Source organism: Lissotriton helveticus, chromosome 10 (genome assembly GCF_964261635.1).
Source record: "Lissotriton helveticus chromosome 10, aLisHel1.1, whole genome shotgun sequence".
NCBI classification, from domain to species: Eukaryota; Metazoa; Chordata; class Amphibia; order Caudata; family Salamandridae; genus Lissotriton; species Lissotriton helveticus.
This window is the reverse complement of record NC_136071.1, coordinates 348,504,105-348,530,395: the sequence shown is the minus strand read 5'-3', so window position 1 is coordinate 348,530,395 and position 26,291 is coordinate 348,504,105. Positions and strand designations below refer to the sequence as shown.

The window sequence follows — 26,291 nt, the reverse complement described above, 5'->3', positions numbered from 1 at the left end:
AGCCATGACTCGCTGTCCGTCGATCGAGACGGGGCAATGAAACGGGGGAGGGGTGGTTTCCTGAGTGGAGCACACATAGTTCCGCACGAGACCGACCTCCATCGGCTCTTCTTTCTGTGGGCACACACGGGCAATGTGCCCAAAACCCCCGCACGAATAACACTGGGGTCCTGGATTAGGGGGCCGGAACAGGAGCGGTGAGGGCATAAGATGGGTTGGTTCTGGTCTTCGTGGTAGCAGAGGCCGGGGGGGGGGGGACGAGGGCCTGTTGCGTTGTGGGACCTGTGAAGATGGTCCTCCTTACCCCGCTGGAGTTCTTGAGCACGGCTAAAGGCACTCGCTATTTCGATGGCCGTGTCCAAAGTGAGGCGGGAGTGTTGTCTAACCCATCGCTGAGTAGCCGGGTACAGGGAGTTCAAGAACTGTTCGAGATATATTTTCTCCAGGATATTCTCTTTAGTGGAGGCTTCTGGTCTGAGCCAACGATTCGCCAGATCCCTAATCCGGAAGGAGAGTGCCCTGGGGTTCTCTTGGGGTCTCTCTTTCGCTTGTCTTAGTTGTACCCGGTAGGTCTCGCCCTCAATACCGAGACGCTCCAGGATACACCGTTTGATGTCCGCATACGGGTTGTTGCCCTGGATGTTGGCCTGTTGGTAGGCGGCCTGCAAGTCGCCTGTTAAAAGGGGACCTAGATATTGGCCCCATCGGTCCACAGGCCAATTGGCTGCTTGGGCTAGTCGTTCAAAGTTAGTAAAGAAGTAGTCCGGGTCTTCCCCCGGCACGTACTTCTGGAGGACCACGGAGGGGAGAGAGGCCACAGGCCTCTGTTGTCCCATGGCATCAGTGAGTTTTCCCATAGCTTGTTCATGGGCTACTCCCTGGCCCTTCAGATCGTCGTGGAGCTGCCCTCAGTCGTCTTCCGCGGTCTTCAGGAACCATTCCATGAGCTTTCCGAATTGGTCTTGTGATTCCGCCATTTTCGTCAGGACGGCCTCCATGCTTCCAGCGGATCCCACTTCTGACACCAGATGTGATGGTGGGTCGGTCGCAGGCCGGAAAAGCAGGCAAGGAGGCCGTGTATAGTGGGCTATACTGTTCGTTTATTGCACCAAGACAGAAAAACAAAGTCCCAAATAGAAGTAAGGAGGTCCAGGGGAGGATGTCGCTGTTCTTTCCGGTTCTTGGGATCGGGTCCGGATCTTCGGGACGTCCGTCGACGGCTCCGGTAGTGGGGAGGATCCACGGAGGGCAGCAAGAGGAGAAAAAACAAGGGACCGTTAGTCCTGTCTTGAGCCTTTGGACAGGAGGGTACCAACACCGTCACCCGGGCAGTGAGGGGGACAGAAAAGAACCAGTGAGGGCAGGAAGGGCTCAGGGTGGAGGAAAGACAGGACGGCAGAGAGAAAAGGGTTTTGCTCGGTCGGGCGTGGAAGGCTTTGTACACGGTGATAGTGCTTTACAATTATACTACAGTGCAAGGGATGTGAGACTACAGAGAAAGGAGATATTTACAGGGGCTATACAACGGGCTCCTAATGAGCTATGGAAAGAAGACTCTAGGGTACTCACGCGGTCCGCCGTAACTCTCCAGTGAGTCACTGTCTTTCTTCAGCCACCTCCTGAGGGCTCCACCACTCTTCGGTCCACACCTCTTCCTCGCACGCCTCCTCTCCTTCTCCAGCTCCAGTCCGAGTGTCCTGCCACGATGCTCCGACGGCGTTCTGCTTCCTGTGCTCGGCTTTTCCCTGTTCTGGCGCTGCCGCGGGGATGGGACTTTCGGGGTTGATGGGATGTGCTTCCTCCGGTATCAGGGCTCTGGTTGGTCCCTGCAATAGAGAGAAGGGCGGGGGTCCGTGGGTTATGGCTGCTGCTTCGCGTCCCGTCGCCGGAGCGGGACTGTGTCTTTTGGGTTGCCGTCGTGGCGAAAAGGAAGGAGGTACGTGTGGGGGAGGGCGACTTCCCTTCAGTGGGGCCCGGGGCACCGTCTCACAGGGTGGTTATGGACGGAGCATCTGAACCAATCAAACACTCACACCCAGTCAACAGATCTGGGCTTAATCCATCACCGTTCTTTAGCCCACTCTGCCACCCCAGTTCAGACATGGCCATATGCAAATCAGTCTGACCCTGTGCCTCATGGGAACAGTCCAGCACGAACTGCCAAGCCATGCCTTCCCTGGACCGGAAACAAGCTTCCGAGGACCGGTTTCTGGCATTTCAGCCGTCTTCAGCCCGGCTTGCTTGAATCCAGTGGCAAAGTGAGCAAGGGACTCACGTCTGAGCATACCCTGCCAACTTATGGCGAACAAAGTGGTACAAAAGGGGGTGGTGATGGACGGAGCATCTGAACCAATCAAACACTCACACCCAGTCAACAGATCTGGGTTTAATCCACCACCGTTCTTTAGCCCACTCTGCCACCCCAGTTCAGACATGGCCATATGCAAATCAGTCTGACCCTGTGCCTCATGGGAACAGTCCAGCCCGAACTGCCAAGCCATGCCTTCCCTGGACCGGAAACAAGCTTCCGAGGACCGGTTTCTGGCATTTCAGCCGTCTTCAGCCCGGCTTGCTTGAATCCAGTGGCAAAGTGAGCAAGAGACTCACGTCTGAGCATACCCTGCCAACTTATGGCGAACAAAGTGGTACAAAAGGGGGTGGTGATGGACGGAGCATCTGAACCAATCAAACACTCACACCCAGTCAACAGATCTGGGTTTAATCCATCACCGTTCTTTAGCCCACTCTGCCACCCCAGTTCAGACATGGCCATATGCAAATCAGTCTGACCCTGTGCCTCATGGGAACAGTCCAGCCGGAACTGCCAAGCATGCCTTCCCTGGACCGGAAACAAGCTTCCGAGGACCGGTTTCTGGCATTTCAGCCGTCTTCACTTTGTTCTGCACCAAAACACTCAGCCTCAAAAGCAGTGAGCTTGTGTAAGGGTACAGGGCCTCTAAGGGTGGCACAGTAAGTGCTGCAGCCCTTAAAGGTCTTCCCTGGTCGCAGTGCCCTGGGTACCTGTGATACCATTTACCAGGGGCTGACCTGTGGCCAGAGTTGCCAATTGGGTTAGTTTTGGGGAAAGAACACAGGCCCTGGGAACCTGATTGACAGGTACCCAGGGCACACCAAGAAAAAGTGCATCAGTAGCATGGCAAAAAGTGGGGGGGTTTCTGCGACAGAAACCCACTTTCCTACGTACTGGGAAAGAATTGTTTCCTCCACTAATCTGGCCCTGAAGTCTCTTAATGTTGTTTTCCTTTTGGGCTGTATATGCAAGCCCCAGTCATCTCTCTCAAACACCTTGTCGACGTCTAATGACAGGATTAGCATAGGACTCGCCCTACGGGTCGTTTTTTCTAGGATATGAAGTTCCCATCTGGTATTATCTGCATGCTTGTGGGCTAAAACCAGATTGGTCCTGGTCTATATGGTACGGCTTATGGGGCAGCAATCTGTTTGCCTGAACATTTGATTTAGATTTGAACATTGGTGTTTAATAGTGCTTCGGAAGGTAGGCCTCACATCAGTCAGTGGGTTTACCCAGTTTAAATGTAAGCGAAATGTTTGCTGTTTGCTATGGATGGGGACACCATTTGGGAATGTTAGAAGGAGGTAAATAGTGCGACTAGGTGTGGATATAGCACTAGATTGAAGTGTTTGTAAAAGTGCTTTGTTAACCTCTCCGGGCCTAGGAATTTTTAAGGGTGTAGATCCTGAATTGCCTTAACACTACTTCTTCAGTAATAAGCTCTTCGAGTTTGTAGCTGTTAGCTTTAGCTAATAACGGTAAGAGGACCGCTAAAATGAAGGCTTCACATCTATTGGGGGTACTTTGTTTGTCATATAAAGGGAGGTATAATAATCCTGAAAGGCTATTATCTTGTCTGAGTACCTACCCTAACCAATATCCCCTTCTTCGTTAATGGTGGGCATCTGCTTATGAACTATTTGACTCCATAGCTGATGGGCAAGAAGTGAGTCAGTCTTGTTGACCCACCCATTAAACCTTTGATGTAGGCAAAGTGGTGCCTTTTCTGAGTTTTTAGTAGCTATGAGGTCAATCTTCCCCTTCAAGCAGATAGTTTCCTGCAAGTCTTTTAGGGATCCTGTGTGTGGTATTCTATGCCGCTTTGAGGTAGTTTCTAGGGAGGTTCTAAAGAGTTTGGCTGTGCGGAGGATCTGTGCCCTCTTAGTAATGCATAGCCCTCGAATAACCCATTTGAAAGCATTACCAAACTACATTGGGGGAGGTCTAGTTGAAATTGTTCATCTCAAAGTATCGGTTTATTGTCTTGCTAAGCACCTGTCTCATGGGTCTACTCTTCGAGAGGCACCTCTTGAATTTCCAGTCTGTGCAGGTGTTTGGTGCTTATCGTTTTCCTTTCATGCATATTAAGGGAGGTTTCAACACCATTATCATGCTGAGAGAGGTCTTGGCATAGGACTGTGTTCTTGTCTTGATATGTCTAGTTTCCTGGCTTCTCACATTATTCGTTCTTTCACCTGTAAGGAACCTGATTTTGCAACGTCTCTCATTCGTGCCCTCTGAGGCGGTGTAGGGGCTCCAGCTTTATGGGCATGGATCGGTATGTCGAAGGCTGGGTCCTTTTTAAGTTCAAATCAGGAGAGTTCCCTTCAGAACTGGGTCACGTCTTCTTCCTCCACCGTTTCAAGGATGTTGCGGAGGCTCTGGATGTTGCAGATCAAACTATCCTCGAGATCAGAGCATTTCTCTCCTATTTTAATGACCTCTTCCGCTTTTGTACTCGAAGCCTGAAAATTCTCCAGGTCTTGGCTCATGGCACTTATGTTGTCTTCATTAGTGTCCGACTGCTCATTATCCATGTGTTTAGGAGAATAAGTCTTTAGTGACATCCACAGGGACGGCTGCTAGGTCCGTTCAGGGCCTGCATTTGGGTGGTCACCATATTTGAATGTTCGAGGCATATGAGCTGCAGATTACACACTATGCATAGATGGCCACCTAGTGTTGGGCCCGGATGTTTGCAGTTTGTTTTGTTGTAGAAAAGTCTTTGGAAGTCACGGGATAGGTGACTCCTCCTTTGGATGATACTGCGCACGGGCATCGGCTCCATCCCCAGATTGTTTTTTTCCGCCACAGGGCTCGGATGTGTTTCCAGCGCTCCGTGTTGGAACCGATTTCCTTCGGCGCGCAATCCTCACCAACTTACAGAAATTACGTTTTGAACGCTTTTCCAGTGGACGCTACTCTTCAACAACGAAAACTTCGATTCCGGTCGAAGGACTTCGGGCCTAACTAGGCCTCCAGCTCATGGAAAGGACTCCATTTAAAAAGTGTCCTCAATGTGGGTCGATGTTTCCCCACACCGACCTTCATGAAGTGTGTAAACTTTGCCTCTCCCCGGAGCGCGAGGCCAAAGACTGTTCCGCTTGTGCCTCTTTCCGCTCCAAAAACACTATCCGGAACCGAAGAGCGAGGAGAACAGTGGCTCGATCTTCAGCTTCGATTCCGGACGACATCTTTGAAGAAGGCGTCAACGTTCCAGAACAATACGACGTCGACAGCAATTCCGAGGCAGAAGACTCCGAAGTCGAGGACATCACTCCAGCACAGCGGGTCGTAAGTGAGACCGCCGACCCGACCCTTCCTCGACACACCCAAAGAAGGCCCCGGTCACACCCTCGCCCTCGGGCTTGGATGCACACCAACACACTGCTTCTACTGCCCCACCTTCGGCCCCGGCTAAGAAGCTAATTAAGCCTTCAGGCGACTCGGGCTCGAGTCGGCCTTCGCACGGTGCCGGCGCACACTTACCGGCACCGAAAAAGACAACTTCACCGGCTACACCGACATCCAAACCATCGGCGCCGAAACATACCACTACTCCTTCGGCACAGAAACCCAGGTCGGAACCCAGCAAACCCACTTCGGATTCGAAAAAACCACCGGAACCGGAAAAAACATCGGATCCCAAAAATATACCGGAGCCGAAAAAATCATAGGAGCCGAAAAAATCCTCGGAACCGAAAAAAACTTCGGAGCCGAAAGAGGCTCCTGCTTCTCCGGTTAAAGACATTGCCAAAAAACCAAAACAAACCGCTTCGGTGCCGAAACCTTCCTCCACACCAAAAGATCGTCCTCCTGCAGAGGACTTATTTTATCCAGACCCTGCTCAAGACTAGCTAAAGATCCAATCACTGGGCAGCAAATTTTGGCTTCAAAAAAGCGACCACTGGACACACCAGCTCCAGCCCCGCATTCAAAGAAGAAGGGCATGGCTACCTTTCCCTTAAGACTGCCTTCCCCTTCTCTTTCACCTGACCCTCACCACATCCTCCCATACCACAACACTCCCCAGCATCCTCTATCATACCAGAAGATGACAACAGGGATGACAGCTCTGATGATATGGGGGGTAACATACCTGATCCAGCTACTCCTACAGGATCCCCTGACCCTTGGGATGATTATAACACCCCAGATGTCCCAAATATCCCTCAGGATGACATATACCCCTCAAGACCTTCCCCACCAGAAGGCACTATGGGTTTTAATCAATTGATTCACAGGGCTGCGCAATATCATGGAGTAGACATGCATACAGACCCTGTAGATGAAGACTTCTTAATGGATACCTTTGATAATACACAAAGGTCCTCATCCATTTTACCAATGCTTAAAGGAGTGATTAAGCATGCTCCTGAAGTCTTCAAAGACCCAGTCAGAACTCTGGTCATTAACCCTCGCATAGAGAAAAAATATAAAGCTGCTCCCTCAGACCCAGCATATATTAAAGGTCCTGTACCACTAGACTCACTTGTAGTTTCCAATGCACGCAAGAGAGCAAACTCACAAACATCAGGTGAAGCTCCACCACCAGATAAAGAGTCTAATCTAATTGACGCATCAGGGAAAAGAACGGCGTCTCAAGCAGCAAACATGTGGCGTATTGCCAATACACAGGCATTATTAGCCAGATATGACAGGGCACATTATGACGAATTAGAATCATTATTGAGGCACCTCCCTGATAAGTACACGGATAGAGCAAATGAGCTTATCCAAGAGGGGAAAAACATTACAAACACCTATCCGGTGTGCACTGGATGCAGCAGATACTGCCTCTAGGGCAGTTAACACCAGCGTCTTAATACGTAGACATGCCTGGCTACGCATATCAGGGTTCAAACCTGAAGTACAAAGTGCCATTCTTAATCAACCCTTTGATGAGCAACACCTATTCGGACCTAACGTAGATGTATCACTTGAAAAAATGAAAAAGGTTACAGATACCGCCAAATCTATGGGAGCCCTGCAGTCGCAGGCTCCCAGACGTTAATTTTGTCGCTCATCCTATCGAGGTGCCACCAGGGGATACTCTTTAAACACAGCTTCTACCTCGTACAAAGCCCCTACACAGTCCACTTACAGCTAGGGCTACCAAAGGGGTGGTTACAGGGGTAACAATAACAAAGGCAGAGGTTAAAATAACCGCTCCCGCTCTGCCTCTACCCTCTACATGACAGCGGACGCATCGCTCTCCGGCTGGGGAGCTCACCTACTGCATCACACCATGCAAGGCAGGTGGACACTGCAACAGAAGTTACTCCACATCAACCATTTGGAGTTGCTAGCTGTGTTTCTAGCCCTAAAAGCATTTCAGATTCAAGTGTAAGGCAAAGCTGTCTTGGTTCGCACAGACAATATGACAGCTATGTACTACATAAACAAACAAGGGGGAACACACACTCTGCAGCACTCACAGTTAGCACAGCAGATATGGAGATGGGCTATACCACTAAAGATCTTCCTCTTAGCCCAACATGTCCCAGGACTGCAAAACACTATTGCAGATCTGCTAAGTCGACAAACACAGCAGATCCACAAGTGGGAACTTCATCCGCAAGTTCTTCATCCGTTCTTTCAAATGTGGGGACAATCTCAGATAGACCTCTTTGCCACCCACGAAAACGCAAAATGCCCAAATGTTGCCGCCAGATACCCACACCCATTGTCCAAAGGCAATGCGATATGGATGAACTGGTCAAAACTATTTGCGTACGCTTTTCCTCTGCTCCCACTACTTCCGTTAGTGGTACGCAAACTACAACAACATTCCCTGACGCTCATTCTTGTCGCTCCATCTTGGGCCAGACAACCGTGGTACACCACGCTGTTGCAGATGTCTGTAGTACCACACCAAAAACTCAACCTATCTCCACGCCTATTAACACAGAACCATGGAGAGATCAGACACCCGGACCCAGCTCAGCTCAACCTAGCGATCTGGCTCCTGAGGTCATAGAGTTTGGTTACCTCAACCTTCCTCCAGAATGTATGAACGTTATCAAAGAAGCTAGACGTCCCACTACTAGAGCATGTTATGCTGCTAAGTGAAAACGGTTTGTCATATACTGCCAAAACAACCAAATAAATCCTTTAGACGTGTCTATTTAACACATCATAGAATATCTATTACACCTTCAAAAGTGTAATTTAGCCTATACATCTATCAGACTACACCTCGCTGCCATTGCAGCATATTTACAAAATAGACAACATATATCTCTTTTTAGAGTACCAGCTATAAAAGCTTTCATGGAAGGACTCAAAAGAATAATTCCTCCCAGAACGCCACCTGCACCAGTGTGGAACATAAACATTGTTCTCACAAGATTAATGGGACCTCCCTTTGTACCATTACATAAACGTGAATTGCAATTCCTAACCTGGAAAGTAGCTTTGCTAGTAGCAATTACTTCTCTCAGAAGGGTTAGTGAACTACAAGCATTTACCATTCAAGCACCTTTTCTGCAAATGCATCATAAAAAAGTGGTTCTTCGTACTAATCCTAAATTCCTTCCTAAAGGCATTTCACCATTCCATCTAAATCAATCAGTTGAGCTGCCCGTATTTTTCTCGCAGCCTCAAACAGTCGCAGAAAGAGCTCCACACACCTTAGATGTCAAAAGAGCATTACTGTGCTATATCGAAAGGACACAAACTTTTCGTAAAACAAAACAACTTTTTGTGTCCTTTTCACCGCCACATAAAGGCAACCCCATATCAAAATCAGGGATCGCTAGGTGGATTGTTAAATGCATACAAATATGTTACCACAAAGCCAAACATACATTAACAATTCCTCCAAAAGCCCATTCTACAAGGAAAATAGGGGCTTCAATGGCATTCTTAAAGAACATTCCCCTAGTATATGCAAAGCAGCTACATGGCTTACACCGCACACATTCACAAATCATTACTGTGTAGATGTGCAAACTAAACAACAAGCCACTGTGGGCCAGGCTGTACTAAAAACACTGTTTCAAACAAATGCAACAGATACTGGTGGTCGCCGCTAGGTGTGGGTACTGCTATACAATCTATGCATAGTGTGTAATCTGCAGCTTATATGCCTCGAACGGAAAATGCTACTTACCAGTATGTATCTGTTCTTGGCATGTAGAGCTGCAGAGTTACACACTCCCATCCGCCTCCCCGGCTACCCTTATCTGTTCCAGTATTATCTTAATTAGATACAAATCACATGGACATCACTACCTCTTGTACAGCTCCATCACTTCCCTAATGGCGAAAAACAATCTGGGGATGGAGCCGATGCCCATGCGCAGTATCATCCAAAGGATGAGTCACCTATCCCGTGACTTCCAAAGACTTTTCTACAACAAAACAAACTGCAAACATCCGGGCCCAACACTAGGTGGCCATCTATGCATAGTGTGTAACTCTGCAGCTCTACATGCCAAGAACAGATGCATACTGGTAAGTAGCATTTTCCTTTTATCATGCGAGTCACTGATGCAAGCTTGGAGGGTACCATCCCGCTCACAGAAATTAACTCTGCCTTAGCTGCATACCACGTACCACGATGCCCTTACACAGGCTTTCAATCTGTTTGCACCATTCAAACAAATGTCACCGACTGCAACCAGAAGTAAAGCCCCCTGGTACTTTACAGATTTCACTTGGAAAAATCTAAGCGCAAATACCTGAAACGCAGATGGAGTTCAACCAAATCCCCCGATAGAGAAGCTTATATTGTATTGTATTTGCATTTATATAGCGCTTACTGTTGAGGTGTTGAAACGCTTTTTCGGTGAGTAGCATGCTACTCCGGGACCCAAAGAGGATTAGTGTTGAATTAGTAAAGTGAAACATGCAAGTACATTTTAAGTGGTGGATAGGTTAGTCAGTTATTTGGATCTGGAATGATAGCAGAAGGATAGAGGAGGACAAAGGTTTGTATTTATATAGCGCTTGTTGACGCACGCTATTCAGGAAGCCTATAAAGGATTAGTGGTGAATTAATATTGTGAAATATGCAGTAATTTCAGTGGTGGATATTAGTCAGTTACTTGGAGTGAGAAGGATAGCCGAGGGATCAAACGGGAAGAAAGATTTGCATTCATATAGCACTTGTTACCCCTGATGGGTGTTAAAGCGCTTTTCTGGCGAGTAGCACGCCACTCCGGAACCCATAAAGGATTAGTGTTGAAAATTAGTATAGTATAAATATGAAGTAATTTGAGTAGTGGATATGTTATTCAGTTATTTGGGTAGTATATTAGTATAGTTGAATATGGAATTTGAGAAGTGAACATGTTAGTCTGTTAATTTTGATTCAAAATAATAGTGGAGGGATAAAAGAGTGAAGGATTTTCTTTTTTTTTCTTTTCTTTTTTTAGGTCTTAGCAGTAGGAGCAGGCTTTTGGATGAGTAAAAGGGAGTTTTGGAGGGGAGGAGTCAGAGGGAAGAGGTTAGAAAGGTTTGTTTTAGGGGATTGGTATAGTAAAAAGAGGTGTCAGATGATGCAAGGAGGGGTAGAGTAGGAGCGAGTCTAGGAAGGGTTATTTTGCCGATCATAGTAGTGGTATGGGCTTTGGGATAAATGAGACAGGCTCAATCCACACTTTGGACTACTACAGGTAAAGGCCTCACTAACTTGAAATCTAACAATAATGTTTGAATAAAACTTTACTCCCTCTGCTGGCCAAAAAACGAAGTGCACAGGCCCTAGTAAACACAGTTTAAACAGCTCACAGAAGCACCCTCTGATGTAGAATATCCCTGTTGCTGGGGGGAAGGAGGCAGGGGGGCTGGTTTCACTGGTTTGTGAACACAAAATGGTGGCTGGGGGTGCACTGTTTTAACATACAGGTCTTAGCACAGAGCAAAGGAGAAATTTGGAGGGAAAACAGATTTGTCACTAAGGAATGAGAGGGATAAACTACAGAGGTTGGACATCAAATCCCACAATTCAACATGTTAAATGGAAGCAATCATGGGCAGGTCAAAACCACAAGTTTAAAACACAAAACAGGTGATAAAATAGGCAATTACAGGCAGGTCAAAACTACAATTTTAACACAGACAAAGACAGTAATTTTGTAAAGCCTCAAGCTTGTAACAGTTCTATCCCAGCCTTGCAAATTATTTGCAACTCACTTGCTGACTTTTTTGAAGAAAGGGTCAATACCATCTATAAGAACTTTCCGGTTGACCATGGACAGTTGGAGGATAAAATTTACTTCAGTCTGCCTCCCCGAGCGTCACCTCTGTCTTGGACAAATCTGAGTCATGCTCTCTGGACTAGCATGCGAAATATGGGTCTCCATTGGACTTATGCCCCCAGTTTCACCTCCCGAGCCCATACCATCCAGCCATCAGTTATTGCTCTTTATAACTTCTTACTAGATTCAACCAAACTTGCAGCAGAGTTGAAGTCTGCCCAAGTGCCATCTATAAAAAAATAAATAAAAAAAACAACAACAAAAAAACACTGGCAACCCAGACCTTCTTTCCAACCTCCTACTGATCTGAACTTTGGAAAGCTATATAAATAGCTTGCAACTTTCTTGGAAGAGTACAAGATTCTGGACCCTCACTGTCTGGTTTCTAGAGCGAATCATAACACTGAGACTGCGTTAGTGGCAGTCGCTGACACCAGACTGTCACTAGACGCAGACACATCGGTCATGCTGTTCTTATGGGACTTACCTATGGCATTTGTTACTCTCTCTCATTCAATCTTAATCTGCAGACTCTTAAGAAAAGTCTTTCCATGGCTTCCCTCCACTTCAAAAAAGACCCCAGTCCAGGCACGAATCACGAGTCGCCTGGACTATAGGAATTCACTGCTAATGGGAGCAAATGAGTTATTGCTGTCTAGACATCAAGTTGTGCAGAACGCAGCGACTCGGCTGACATGCAACCTCCCTTCACCCGCTTCCCCCGCACCTATTTTGAAAACCTTGCACTTGCTGCCTGTTGGGAAACGCATCCTCTACAAGGTATGCTGCTTGACCTATAAGGCACTTATTTACTTGTTACCTCCTTACCTGTACACCAGACAATGTCACTATCAGTCCACCAGACTGCTTAGGTTCACAAACAAGGCCTTATTAGGGATTCCTCGCATATGCACTACCAGGTTCGAAGGTAGATCATTCTGCTACCTTGCCCCACTGCACTGTAACAGACTTCCTCTGCAAATGTGCACTTGCCTAGACTTTTCCAAATTCAAAAAACTTCTAAAGACGTGGATGTTTTAACTGCGCTGTACTGTTTCTGAGGACAAACGCTGAAATACTTCTTCAGGAGTGAGCCGCTGCGCTATATGAAGTGCCATAAACATAAACCATTTGTACCCCTTTCACAGGTGTTCTCAAAGAGGCAAGAGTCTGTGGCGGCATCTGTAGTGCTTTGGGTGTCACCTTCTTCCAGCACTCGCGAAGTTGTTTTTTTCTGCTTGGCTCGCTTCCTCATGTAGGACACGAACGCAGCTTATAGGAGGCAGCCGTCAGGCACCCAGTAGGCTTATTAATTATCCAGAGGGCCCCTTTAAGACCGGTGAAGCTGAATGCCATGAAGCTTGAGCTTTAAACAAGAAGCAGCAAGGTGAGCCTCCGAAGGACAGAGCCAGGAATCCTCTCAGAGCAGCACACCTCTCCCACTCCTTCAGCAGAGCCGCCACAACTTCTCACCAGGCCCGCTTCGCCCTCCCAGCCAGTTGTTTTGGGGGCCTCGCACATCAGCAGGGCAGGATAGTGTAGATGACCTCAAGGTATCCTTGACTTCAGTTTCATTTTATGGAGGCTCCCGCTGATCCCACACCTCCACGAGCTAGGCAAGCACTTGAGCGACAGCCTCGTTTACATGCCGGTTGAAAGCTCGTAGGCCCAAGATGGTGGCACGCAACCCCTCCAATTGCAGGGGTTCTACACTTGTCTTTCCTCCTTACTGAGGCCCTAATGTCATTGATGATGGCCCTCGTCATCTTTGAGTGTCAGGCTGCTCTTCAGTGGTTCCCAGCTAGGACTGCCTATGCATATCCAGCCCCTTTTAGGGAGAATCAGTTATGAAGCTGATCGGTTGGACGCCATGCTCGTCTGACCGCAGGCCACACCTCCTCCATATAATTTTAAAATAAATAAAATAAGGTGTAACGTGTAATGTTTCCATGATGTTCACACCCTATTTAAAAAAAGGTGGCATATAAAATAGACATTTATTTGTTTTAGTGACTGTTGTATTATTATAGTAAGTGTGCACTTGTAGGTCTATTCACCATTGACAGTGATGTACGATTACTTCCTGGGAGGATTCAAAGTTTATAATTCACATCCTGCAATGTCCCTGCAGTCAAAGGGTGTGTGTTGTCACTTCTACTACCCCTGTCATTTTGGTGAATCTGTATCCATGAATAGCTCCTTAAAAAACCCTTAAGACTTTATCAGAAAGCTGCAGAGAGAAGAGTTAGGTCTATCTTAACTATAGGCTTTCACTGTGCTGGTGAAAGTTATATATGGAAATCTGATGTATAATTGTTTGCTTTCCTCTTACTACCTAGCGAGGAGAAAGCCAAGCTGTTACGGGACTTGATGACGAAGATAGACGCCAAGAATGAAATACTGGAGTAAGTACAAGTATGAAATTGGTTTGTTTATTTTAGTAAATCTCTAACTAATTTAGTTTTTTGGGGTTGAAATAAATAAGTGATTACTCTCTGCAAGGGACCCATGCCACACAAATGAGTGTTATTACATACCCCATACGTTGTTACCATTTTTAATGTCCTGATACCAGTCATAGGAGTAGAATTGTTGTAATTATGAAAAAACAACCACAAATACCCATCATCCTGTTTAGTACAGTTTGTTGTATGTTCTGATAATGACTGCCATTCTTTTTCCTTTTAGAGCATACCTGCAGTACTTCTAGGGGTATGAGGAACTACTTTTTTGTGAACTTTTTTTGTGTCCTTTCTAGCAACACATATATAAGTGAAAAAAACATCTAGCACACTGCTCTCAAACATACAGCTTTTTGCTGTGAAGTGTATCACAGAAAACCTTCAATTAACTGTCTTACTGGAAAACAAGTTTAGATATTCTTTACTTTAAAACACAGCATTTATTCCTCTTTATTTTTGCAGGGTTTACATTTTATATTGTGAATGTAGGATCCTGGCTTTCTTAGTATATGGTGCACACTTATTTAAGTGAAACACCATGCACTAATCCAGATAACTTTATGGTGATTTTAGTGGTCGTAGGCAACCTTAGAAAGTTCTCTAAGTGGTAGCTGTGGAGAACAGCCTTCAGGCTTAGCCCAGAAGGAGTGTTAAGCAGTTTGTTTTACCAGTTCTAATCATGTATAGCTGGTTAGATGAAAAGGAACCACACAGTGTAGCTATACAAATGTGTCTGGTTATTACAAAACACTCACTAACACATTGGTATATCTCCTACCGAGAGATATCAACACAAATATACAAGAATACTTCAATTGCAAGAGGTAAGTAAGCCCAATATATAGTGGGCTCCAAGGGGAGACCAAACCATATACTAAGAAAGTGGAATGTCAACTGTGACCGAAGTCGGGACATAGCTCAGGAGACTCAGAAGAGCTGGGGACTCAAGGAACCACCCAAGGTAAATACCCAGGAACCCCACAGAGGCTGTGTCAAGAGTGGAAACACAGCTGCATACTCAATGGAAGTCGGGTAGGACGTGGTTGCAGTTTTGACAAAGGACCCTGACCAGTGAACCCTGAAGAAACCCAGTGGAAGAAAAAAGGTTGGAGAGTCACCCCACCCGTGGATTCCCCAGGAACCAGGACACCTACACTAGGGAAGCCAGCTGCATAGATGCGGAGTGACATTGCAAATCGCCATAGACCACAATGGAGGACTTCAGAAAAGATGCAGCTGGCGAACACTGTGCAGTAGTATAGTGGAATCCATGGGTGGATTCTTGAAGAGAATAACCTGTATGTAGAGGGTACAGACTTTATGCCACTCGGAGGTGACCTGGATGCACAGAAGAGCAATGCCCACCAATGACAGAAGATGCAAGAGTGATGATTGTGACATTGTTGTTGCAGCTGTAAGGACGCTGAAGAAGATCAGTAGGCGTTCACAAGGTATCCCACGTTGGAAGTTGAGAAACTGGGGATCGGTGTCTGGCGGGAGCACCAACAAGCCTTGGCAGCAGCAACAGATGTGGAAAACAATGAAGGAGCAATGTTGAGACCAGCAAGGTCCAAGGGACTCGCCAAGTGCAGGAGAGTGAGAGCGAGCACCCAGCAAGCAGGGGAGTCCACTGAAGCAAGAGAAGACCCTTGAGAGAACCCAAAGGCCGAAGGCACAGGAGTCGCAAGAGGACCTCGAGCAGCTCACCAAAGATGAAGGCTCATGTTGAAGAAGATGTGATGAGAACGAATATCTTGACAAGAAGAGATGCTGGAGGCGGGAGCTTCTTGTAGCCCAACGATCTCAGTAGTGCAGAGCCAGCAAGCCTTGGCACCGGCAAGTCGACACGGTGCGCATGGATTGGGTCCCAGCTTTTCCAATGAGGGATACTAACCTCAAAATTGCAGAGGACCTGCCCCAACTCCCCCCTGTTGGGGCACAGTGAGTACCAGTTGTGAACCATGTTAGAATGGCCTCAATTGAGAAATAACACCATGGGAATTCCTCTGTCGGAGCCTGGCCATTAGATACTTCTGCAGTGGGTGCTGGATTGCGTTGCCTGCACGCTTTCAGATGCTGCATTTGATACTTATAGTTGGACTGATATGCTGGGAGGGGCACATTGGGGAATGTCGCTTTCCTTCTACATGTTCTTTTCTTTCCCTTTTTTCTTTTCACTCTCCGATGGGTCGGCTAGACAGCTGAATGTCATAGGGACCAGGGGTTGTTAGGCCACAGCAGCACTGTGGGTGCTTATTTCAGTTATCCACGCCCACTGTGGACCCCTAGCATTGCATTATAGCTAGGATTTTTTCCCCGCTTCTTTACTTTTTTAGCTGTTTGGTTAACTGAAATTGGGTATGCGGCAGAATCTGCAGGTTTTTGTCACGATCGTTTTAATATGGAACTGGTTTGCATCGCTGCCCATGGGGCGGAGGTAGTTCAGGGATATGTGGGTTTGGGTAACGTTCTCTTATTGTTGAATGATTGGTAGCTCGGGTGGATGGTGTTGACAGCTGTGGCAAGAACATGCCAGTGGTGGTGCCTAGTTGCGGGTCTGACCCTGATTTATACTTGGAAAGGGTTGAACAGATGTACAGATTTCTGACGTGGAGTGTCATGTGACTGGCCACATTAGAGAAACATAGTAGGGTTTACACTTACCTCAGGTGATACCGCGTCTCAATTGCCTTCCGCCAAGAAACACATGTAGGGGAGGGGGGGTGGTATGTGCCCGGCTTGCGTAAGCACTGGAGGGGGCTGCAAAATGCCATGTCATACTCTGACTTTGCATGAGGGGTCCTGATTCAGGTGGCACTGGGTGTACTGTTTCGATTTAGGAGCCTCAGGGGCATGTGGCGGCCCTGGAATACCGCTTTGTGGTGTTGTCTAGGGTGTTGGATGGTCGGGAGGTTTGTCTTGTGATCAACAGTCCGAGCTTTTTCACAGATGTGGGAGTGGGCACAGCTTCATTTCTCACTACTGACAGGGTGATCACTGATTTTTTTGTTAAATATTTTTATTGAGGTTTTACAAATCAAATCCCCGGTGGGGGTGATACATTACATAAGTACCAAACATTTCACATATGCAGGGGTTACATAGTCATCCATTTAAAGCACAAACTGTATTCTTCTGTGTCTTGCAGTCTTGGCCTCGGCCAGCCGTTTGACACCCAAAGGTCCACTGGCGTGTGAACTGGGGAATGGGATGTAAGGTTCTAGATTGTGTTGTGCCAGGGTCATGGTATCACAGGGTGATCACTGATGATTATAATTGTGTAATGGATGCAGTGTTAGGTCATGAACCACCCAAGAGCCCATACGAAACTCCATATGACTGCCCAGCTATGGACGTTGATACAGAGTTTCAGCCTAATAGATGTGTGGAGGGAGAGAAACCCAACACTAGGTACCTATAGTAGACTAGATGATTGCTTCCTCACTTTGGACTTGCAACGCAGACTCGCAACATAACATATCTAGGGGGGTACATTTCAGACCCTTTATCCTTGCTAATTACACTGACACTAGGACGTGCAATACCAGCGGTGCCGCTGTGGTGCTTGCGGGCAGAGACATTAACAAACTCCCATTTGCAGCCGGAACCTGAACTGGTCACTTCGCGCTGGCATTCCTAGACATAGAGCAGGCATTTGATACTGTCTCGTGGGACTACATCTGGCAGGTGCTAATTAGACTGGGCTTTGGACCTAAGTATATACAGTGGCTCAGGTTGCTCTTTACCAACCCGAGAGCCAGAGTCCAGACAGGTGACACAGTAACAAAGGCCTTTCCATTCTATCAGGGTATGAGACAGGGTGGCCCTCTGTTGCCATTACTATTTGTATTGGGAATGGAGCGGCTGGCAGCAGTGCTACGATTGAGATTGGAACCCTGGGGGTTCTCGGTGGGTGACACCTTACATACAATTTCCTTGTACCCAGATAATGCATTTCTATATCTTCTGGACCCTGCTGAAGCAGTCCCGGTTTTATTGGCGGCCTTGACGCAGTTCAGTACGGTCTTGGGTTTTTCAGTCAATGCACGGAAATCCCAGCTACTTCCATTGATGCTACTGGCGACGGCGGACCCCCCATCGCCCCCGAACCCCCCCCCCCCCCACTCTCCCTGCTGCTGTTCTCGGTGGAAGTACGCTACTTGGGGATATGGATAGCTACTTCAAAGCAGAGGTTTCTTGACCATTGGCAGGTAATTACTGGTTTGCGGTCCTCGGTTCGATTCTAGAATGACATACCCCTGACACTGATGGGACGGATGGCCCTTTTAAAAACGGTAATGCTCCTTTTATGTACCTCAGGGTGCACTATATGACCTCCCTCATAGGGAATTAGATAGTCTTATGGTGGACCTCTTGAGGGCCACAAAACGGAAACTTATATTTCTGTCCATGCAGGCGCAGACTTGGAATTGAGGGGATATTGAACTCCCTAACCATGAGTTTTACTACATGGCTGCTCACCTCCAGCACGTGGTACACTGGTTCGATGAGGAAGATAATTGGGAGAAACGTTTGTTGGGGGACCCAGGTGTGGGATCTACACTTCCCAAGCTCCTCATGCGTGGTGCACGAATCTTGCAGAAATGTCTATTCTCAGTTAGGCAAGTGGGCCTCATTTGGGAGTGGGTTGCAACGAGGGTCCTACGTCGGGCCCCATACTCACCCGATATGCAGATCTGAACACTTAAACGGTTTGCGGATATTGCAAACCTCATGTCCATTCAAAATTGGGTGAAGGAGGTTGCGATGTCTTGGGCGACTTATACCTCAGGGGACAATTTATAACAAGTGATGATAAGGTGTATTCCTTTGCGCTAGGCCACGGCCAATTCCTACAGTACAACAAAATCCCATCCACAGCGCAGAGATATGGCCATGCTTCCCGGATGAACCAACCCCCTCCTAGATGCTGAATAGGTTATTGGAGATGGTCGGAGGTGAGCAGTTCATAACACACTTATACAGAGCTCTCCGGGAAAACTCCCTGGAGGTCACCCCGAGAGCACACACCAGATGAGAGGAGGGGCTGGGGGAAGAACTCACAGCATATGAATGGTGCAGGATACATACAGAGACACGTACAGTGAGTTCAAACACTAGTTTTCAATATCATTTTGTACACCAGGTGTATCTCACCCCCCAAGACATTACGTGTCATTTACCCTACCCGATCAGACAGAGATCTGTGGTGTTCAGTGGCTGAGGCAAACTTCATTCATGTGGTGTTGAAGTGTCCATTTATAGAACCCTTCTGGAGGGAGGTAGTACAAACTATGAGGGTAGCCACTGGTTGGTACATCGAGCATACCCCCGGATGATATTGTTGGGCCTAATTCCCACTCCTGCACAAAAGAAACATAGCTGTAAGTTTCTATTATTGGGTCTGGTACTGGCTAAAAGGCAGATAGCCATTAACTGGTTGAGCACCGAACCGCCCACATATAAAGACTGGCTGCATGACATGTTGGAATGGGCAGTGGCCGAAGAGGCCCAGATGAATTATGTCAGAAGTGATGAACGTTCGGAGGATGATTTGACTGCTCCTGGATCTCCATAGGGATGAGACCGAACCAGTTTTGTCAGTAGGAAATGCATAAGATGTGGTACACCAATCTGATAAATACTTGTCATCCTGAACAGCCTAGAAGTATGGAGCTTCATGAATGTGATAGTGGCGCTTCCTTGAAGCCACGTGGCCTAGACCTGAGACTCGGTGTAACCCTACCATAGCTGCATTACTGTTTTTAGTTAATTCAATTACTTTTCATCTTAATTCTACTTTAGCTACCTGGGGGCTGGGGGATTTGGGATTGTTATTTCTATTGCATATTGTTGTCTTTATCTGGAAGCTTCTCCTGTGAGGTGTAGTGCAACTGGAATATATGACGTTACAACGAATTCCGTTGCAACGCATGCCTTTACCACGCATGCGTTACAACGGAATTTGTTTACCACGCATAACATTTACCACAATTACTAGCGTGGTGACGTCGTTAAGAGAAAGCGGAAGTTTATTTTCCGTTTTCTCTTAAACAACGCTGATACCCGACGTGACTTCAGGTGAGTTTCTTTTTTTGGGGGGAGACCCCCCCAAACCCCTCTTTTTTTACATTTTACCTTTACCAAATATACCTTTACTACAAACCTCGTAGTAAAGGTATGCGTGGTAAAGGCTTTCGTGTTAACCACGCATGCGTTGTACTGCATGCGTGGTTAACAATTTCGTTGTAAAGGCTTCGTTGTAATGGCCGGTTCGAGGCATGTGGGCTGCTAAATTCATATCTTAGCATTAGATCGCCGCCTAGTGTTGGGTCCGGATGATCGCACATTGTTGTCCTGGAAGAGTCTTCGAAGTATCCTGAGATAGGTGGCTCCTCCCCTGGACTACAGTGCGCATGGGCATCGGCTCCATCCCCAGATTGTTTTTTTCCGCCATTGGGTTCGGATGCGGTCTCGACGTCTCTCTGTCGGAACCGAGAAAACCTAACTTTAAACGGCCAAAAGGCCTTGTATTCTTTGCGTCGGTATTGTTTGCGTGCGGTCTCGAGTTCTTCCGTCTCTTGGAGTCGGAATCAGCGGAGTGCTTACACTCTTCGGACATCGGGGCCTTCTCATCGCGACACGACTGCGACTTTACAGCATGGAGCGGAGTCCGTTTCAGCTCTGTCCGCTCTGTGGGTCCAAATACCCACATATAGACCTGCACCCGGTCTGTAACAAATGCCTTTCGCCAGACCATGACGACGGCAACTGCAGGGCCTGTGCAAAGTTCAGGTCCAAGAAAACACTCAAGATTCGGCGCGCGGTGCGCCTTGAAGCCAGACAAGCGGCCCCAGATCCAGAAAACATCTTCGGCGACCAAGAAGACGAGGACCAGAGCCATCATCTTCAAATCTCCCCGCCCGAGACGGAGGTCGAGGCAGATCCGGAACACGACGACGGAGTCGGGGGTCAAGGCCTTGAATACGTCGAAGAGGTAGGGGACGTCGAAGAGGTTTATGGGGCCGCGGAAGATAGCTCGGGGGACGAGCTATGCCCCGAAGGTTACAAAGATCGAGATCGGGTCACGGGATCGCCTGTCGGCCTTACCCTAGACCCCGTACCGCAAGCCACGGCCCCACCTTCCGGCCCGGCCACGGACAAACTTGCTGGGCAGGCCTTATCGAAACCGAAACCTACGGTATCGACTACACCTAAAATGGCCGACCCAAAATCGAAACCGAAACTTATGGATTCGAGCACACCTAAAATGGCGGCCGTACCAACGAAAACGACCAAACCCGCTGCTTCATCGACTCCGTCGACCTCCGGGCCACAGAAGTCGAAGAAGTATGTCGATTCCACAGTGTCAAAATCGACGACAGAGGAGGGATCCTCTAAGAAGGGTGGTCGGCACGGGTCGACCGCTGCGGCGCCGTCAAAGCCCGCAACAGCCAGCGAAACGGCTCCGGTTCCGACTGGGACTCCGTTAGTCGGACGCGTGGTGGAGACGGAGCCGAAAAAGACACACGGATCGAAGGCTGGTACATCTGCGCATCGGTCCAAGGACTCTGGGTCGGCGGCTGCGGCATCATCGTCAAAGACTCAGAAGGGGCAACAGGACGTCGGATCCGAGGGCAAGGTCAAGTCCTCCTCGTCGACGCCAAAGGCCACTGTAAGTGACGCGTCCCTCGTCGCCGCTTCACTACAAAGAATCAGGGAGAAGGCCTCTGCAACGTCGGCTCCGATGCCATCGCCACAGAAGCCGATGGACACTCCGGTGAAGCCTGCGAATAAACTTCTCTTCCTTCTGCCGCCAAAGGAGGCGCCGAAGGCCTTTTCAACAAAATCGGCGCCGAAGAAGTCGGATTCTTCGACGGCAGGGGCGTTTTCAAGTCGGGTACTCGACTCAGAAGAGGATTCTGAGCGTTTTATCGACGCAGACACGGGCAAATTGACCCTTTACAAGAGGAGAATCACTTCACAGCCAGTGGACTCCTATGTCATCCCCCTAAAAAAGAAAAGGCTTCCTCAGGACGCTTCAGGCCTCATGGAACCTATCCAGCCTCCTCCAAGAAGGAGCCCAACTCCTTCCCCAGAACACTCTGAGGGTGAGGGATATGATGAGGATGACCAATACACTTTCCCCATCAATGAACCAGATGCACAGCCGGATTCATATGATGACATTGGTGACCAAAGCACCCAGGATGTGGGGCAAGACCCACAGCCTGACCCACAGCCTTTCAGTGTTCGTGCCTCCCCAACAGAAGATTCTGCAGGTTTTCATGCACTCATTGAGAGGGCAGCTGCTAATCATGATGTGGACATGCATGCTGACCCAGTAGAAGAAGACTTTTTATTTGACACTTTTTCAGTCTCTGAAAGGACAGTAAAGACACTGCCTATGCTCAAAGGGGTCCTCAAACATGCTGCGGACATCTTTAAAGAACCTACCAGGGCGAGAGTGGTCAATCCACGTATCGAAAAAAAGTACAGACCAGCACCTGCAGACCCTGCATACATTCGGGGACAGTTGCCGCTTGACTCCCTGGTGGTCGCAAATGCCCGCAAAAGGGCCAACTCCCAAACAACGGGTGAAGCTCCTCCCCCGGATAAGGAGTCCAAAGTGCTAGAGGCAGGAGGCAAAAGAGTAGCTGCACAGGCTGCCAATTTTTGGCGTATTGCAAATACACAGGCACTCTTGGCACGTTACGATAGGGCGCATTACGACACCCTAGAGCAAGTTGTACAACACCTGCCTCCGCAGTTTCAAGAGGCTACCAAACTGCTTATAGAGGAGGGAAAACTGATCTCCAACGCAGCCATAAAGTGTGCACTTGATGCCGCGGACACGGCCGCTAGGGCCATTAACACTAGCGTCATGCTGAGACGGCAGGCGTGGCTCCGCATATCGGGGTTTAAACCTGACATTCAAACAACCATACTTAATCAGCCAGTCAATCCTGATAGACTGTTTGGTCCAGATGTTGACACCACCCTAGAAAAAAAAAAGAAAGACACCGAAACTGCTAAGTCTATGGGGGCCCTACAATAACAACAGTTTCGTGGCAACAATTTTCGTCGCTCAGGTGCGCGTGGAGTCACCAGAGGACAGATGGGTCAACAATCACAATTCTCTAGAGGTGGAGCACAATCCTCGTACCCCAAACAGAACAAGGGGGGTTACCGAGGAAACAGCACCAGAGGACGTGGCAGAGAAAACAACAACTCCCGCTCCTCTACCCCAAGCAAACAGTGACTCTCTGTCACTGCCCCCCGACCACTTAACACCTGTCGGGGGGAGGCTGCAGCAGTTCCTGCCCATCTGGAGAAACATCACCACAGACAGGTGGGTGCGACAACTTGTCCAGTACGGTTATTGTCTAGAGTTAAAGTCCACTCCACCCAACATTCCACCAAGGCAACGGCCTATGTCCGCAGAGCATTTGCACTTATTGCAGCAGGAAGTAGTGGTGATGCTGCAAAAAGGCGCTATCGAGCTCGTGCCGGTGGAGGAGGAGGGCACAGGGGTATATTCCCTGTACTTCCTTATTCCAAAGAAGGACGGATCTCTCAGACCCATTCTGGATCTGCGTCCCCTCAACCTGTATATACTGTCAGAACATTTCCATATGCTTACACTACAACAGATTCTTCCCTTGTTAAACCAAGGGGACTTCTTAGCAACCTTAGACCTCAAGGATGCTTATTTCCACATTCCACTACACCCGTCCCACAGGAAATACCTCAGATTCACTATCCAAGGCAAACATTATCAGTTCAAGGTCCTACCCTTCGGAGTGACCACAGCCCCAAGAGTATTTACCAAGTGTCTGGCGACAGTGGCGGCGCACCTCAGGAGGCAGAACATCCATGTCTACCCCTACCTAGACGACTGGCTCGTTCAAGCCAAGTCGGAACAACAGTGCGCCGCGGATATGTCGACTACCATTCACCTCCTTCACGATCTGGGCTTCTCGTTGAACTACCCAAAGTCGCATCTTCAGCCGGCACATGTCCGGCAGTTTCTGGGCGCGACGATCAATACCCTGACGGCCATGGCTCACCCAAACCAAGTCAGGATAGACAGCATGCGGTCTCTAATCCAAAAGTTCAAACCACAACACTCACTTCCAGCGAGAGTGTTCATGCAGTTGATAGGCATGATGGCCTCCTGCATCTTCATAGTCCCTCACGCACGGTTACATATGCGCCCGCTCCAGGAGTGCTTAGCAAATCAGTGGACACAGGCTCAAGGACAATTAACAGACCTAGTGTTGGTTACCAGTCGGGCATACGACTCTCTGCATTGGTGGACTCCACACAACCTTTGCAAGGGCCGACTGTTCCAGGAGCCAGTGCCACAGATTATCCTGACGACGGACGCATCTCTCCAGGGATGGGGAGCTCATTTGCTCACTTACACCGTGCAGGGACTATGGACGACGCAGCAACAGAAGATGCACATCAACTATCTGGAACTGATGGCAATCTTCATGGCGCTCAAGTCCTTCATTGTACATCTGTGCAACAAGGTAGTGTTAGTCCGGACGGACAACATGACCGCGATGTACTACATTCAAAAACAGGGGGGCACCCACTCGCCACAGCTGTCTCATCTGGCTCAGGGCATGTGGCGGTGGGCCATTCAGAGGAACATCTTCCTCATGGCAGAACACCTCCCGGGCAAGGACAATCAGATGGCGGATCTGCTCAGCAGATACAGCCATCAAATGCACGAGTGGGAGTTACATCTGTCGGTACTCCTCCCGTACTTCCAGCGGTGGGGTCATCCGGAGATAGACCTGTTTGCAACAAAAGAAAACGCAAAATGCCAACACTTTGCCGCCAGGTTCCCTCACCCACAGTCGCAGGGGAATGCGATATGGATGAACTGGTCAGGCAAATTTGCGTACGCTTTTCCGCCAGCCCCTCTGATACCGCTGGTGGCAAGAAAGCTAAGGCAGCACGCGATGACTCTCATCCTGGTTGCTCCAACATGGGCGCGCCAAGCATGGTACACCACGTTCCTCGAACTCTCAGTGGTGCCGCATCAAAGACTGCGCCTCACGCCCAGACTCTTGACGCAGAACCATGGAGAAATTCAGCATCCAGATCCACAACAGCTCAACCTGGCGATCTGGCTCCTGAAGTCCTAGAGTTTGGATACCTTAACCTACCTCCAGAATGCATGAACATCATCAAGGAGGCAAGGAAGCCAACTACCAGAGCATGCTATGCTGCAAAATGGAAGCGTTTTGTCATTTACTGTACAGCCAATGACATCAACCCGCTAGATGCATCTATCCCTAACATCATTTGCTATCTGCTTCATCTTTACAAGTGCAATCTAGCGTTCACTTCTATTCGGATACATCTATCCGCCATCGCAGCTTATCTTCAAAATAGGCAGCATCTCTCTGTTTTCAGGGTGCCTGCTATTAAAGCTTTCCTTGAAGGCCTGAAACGAGTCATTCCCCCAAGAACACCGCCAGCTCCGGTGTGGAACCTCAATGTGGTCCTCACCAGACTGATGGGGCCACCATTTGAGCCACTGCACTTGTGTGAACTCCAGTTCCTAACATGGAAAGTGGCTTTCCTAATTGCTATTACGTCACTGAGGCGTGTTAGTGAGCTACAAGCGCTCACAATCCAAGAGCCATTCATTCAGATTCATCCAAATAGGGTAGTGCTACGTACTAACCCCAAATTCCTTCCAAAGGTGGTGTCACAGTTTCATCTCAACCAGACTATTGACTTGCCGGCATTCTTCCAAAACCCACAAACGGTAGCGGAAAGAATGCTCCATACGTTATACGTACGGAGGGCGTTAATGTACTACATAGACAGAACACAACACTTTAGGAAGACAAAACAACTTTTTGTTGCCTTCTCACCACAACACAAAGGCAACCCTATTTCCAAAGCAGGAATAGCCAGGTGGATTGTTAAGTGCATCCAAATCTGTTATCACAAGGCCAAGCGCACGTTAACGATACCCCCAAGGGCGCATTCCACACGCAAATTGGGGGCATCCATGGCTTTCCTAGGGAACATTCCTTTAGAGGACATTTGCAGGGCAGCCACGTGGGTTACACCACATACCTTTACAAAACACTACTGTGTTGATGTGCATTCCAAGCAGCAAGCTGCTGTGGGACAGGCTGTTCTCAAGACACTTTTTCAGGTTTCTGCAGCTGGCACGGGCAACCGCCGCTAATGGAGGGACTGCTATGTATTCTATGCTAAGATATGAATTTAGCAGCCCACATGCCTCGAACTGAATATGCTACTTACCAGTATGCA

At 48.3% G+C, this 26,291-nt stretch overlaps 1 protein-coding gene across 1 annotated transcript in view; it reads left to right on the top strand.

The window, feature by feature from the left end:
- The window catches only part of PTPN23 (protein tyrosine phosphatase non-receptor type 23), a 663,560-nt gene that overhangs the window by 291,722 nt on the left and 345,547 nt on the right, over nt 1-26,291 (top strand). Inside the window, exon 14 of the mRNA XM_078662553.1 lies at nt 13,860-13,925. Coding sequence (XP_078518679.1) covers nt 13,860-13,925 — 66 coding nt within the window. The remainder of the gene's footprint in view (nt 1-13,859; nt 13,926-26,291) is intronic.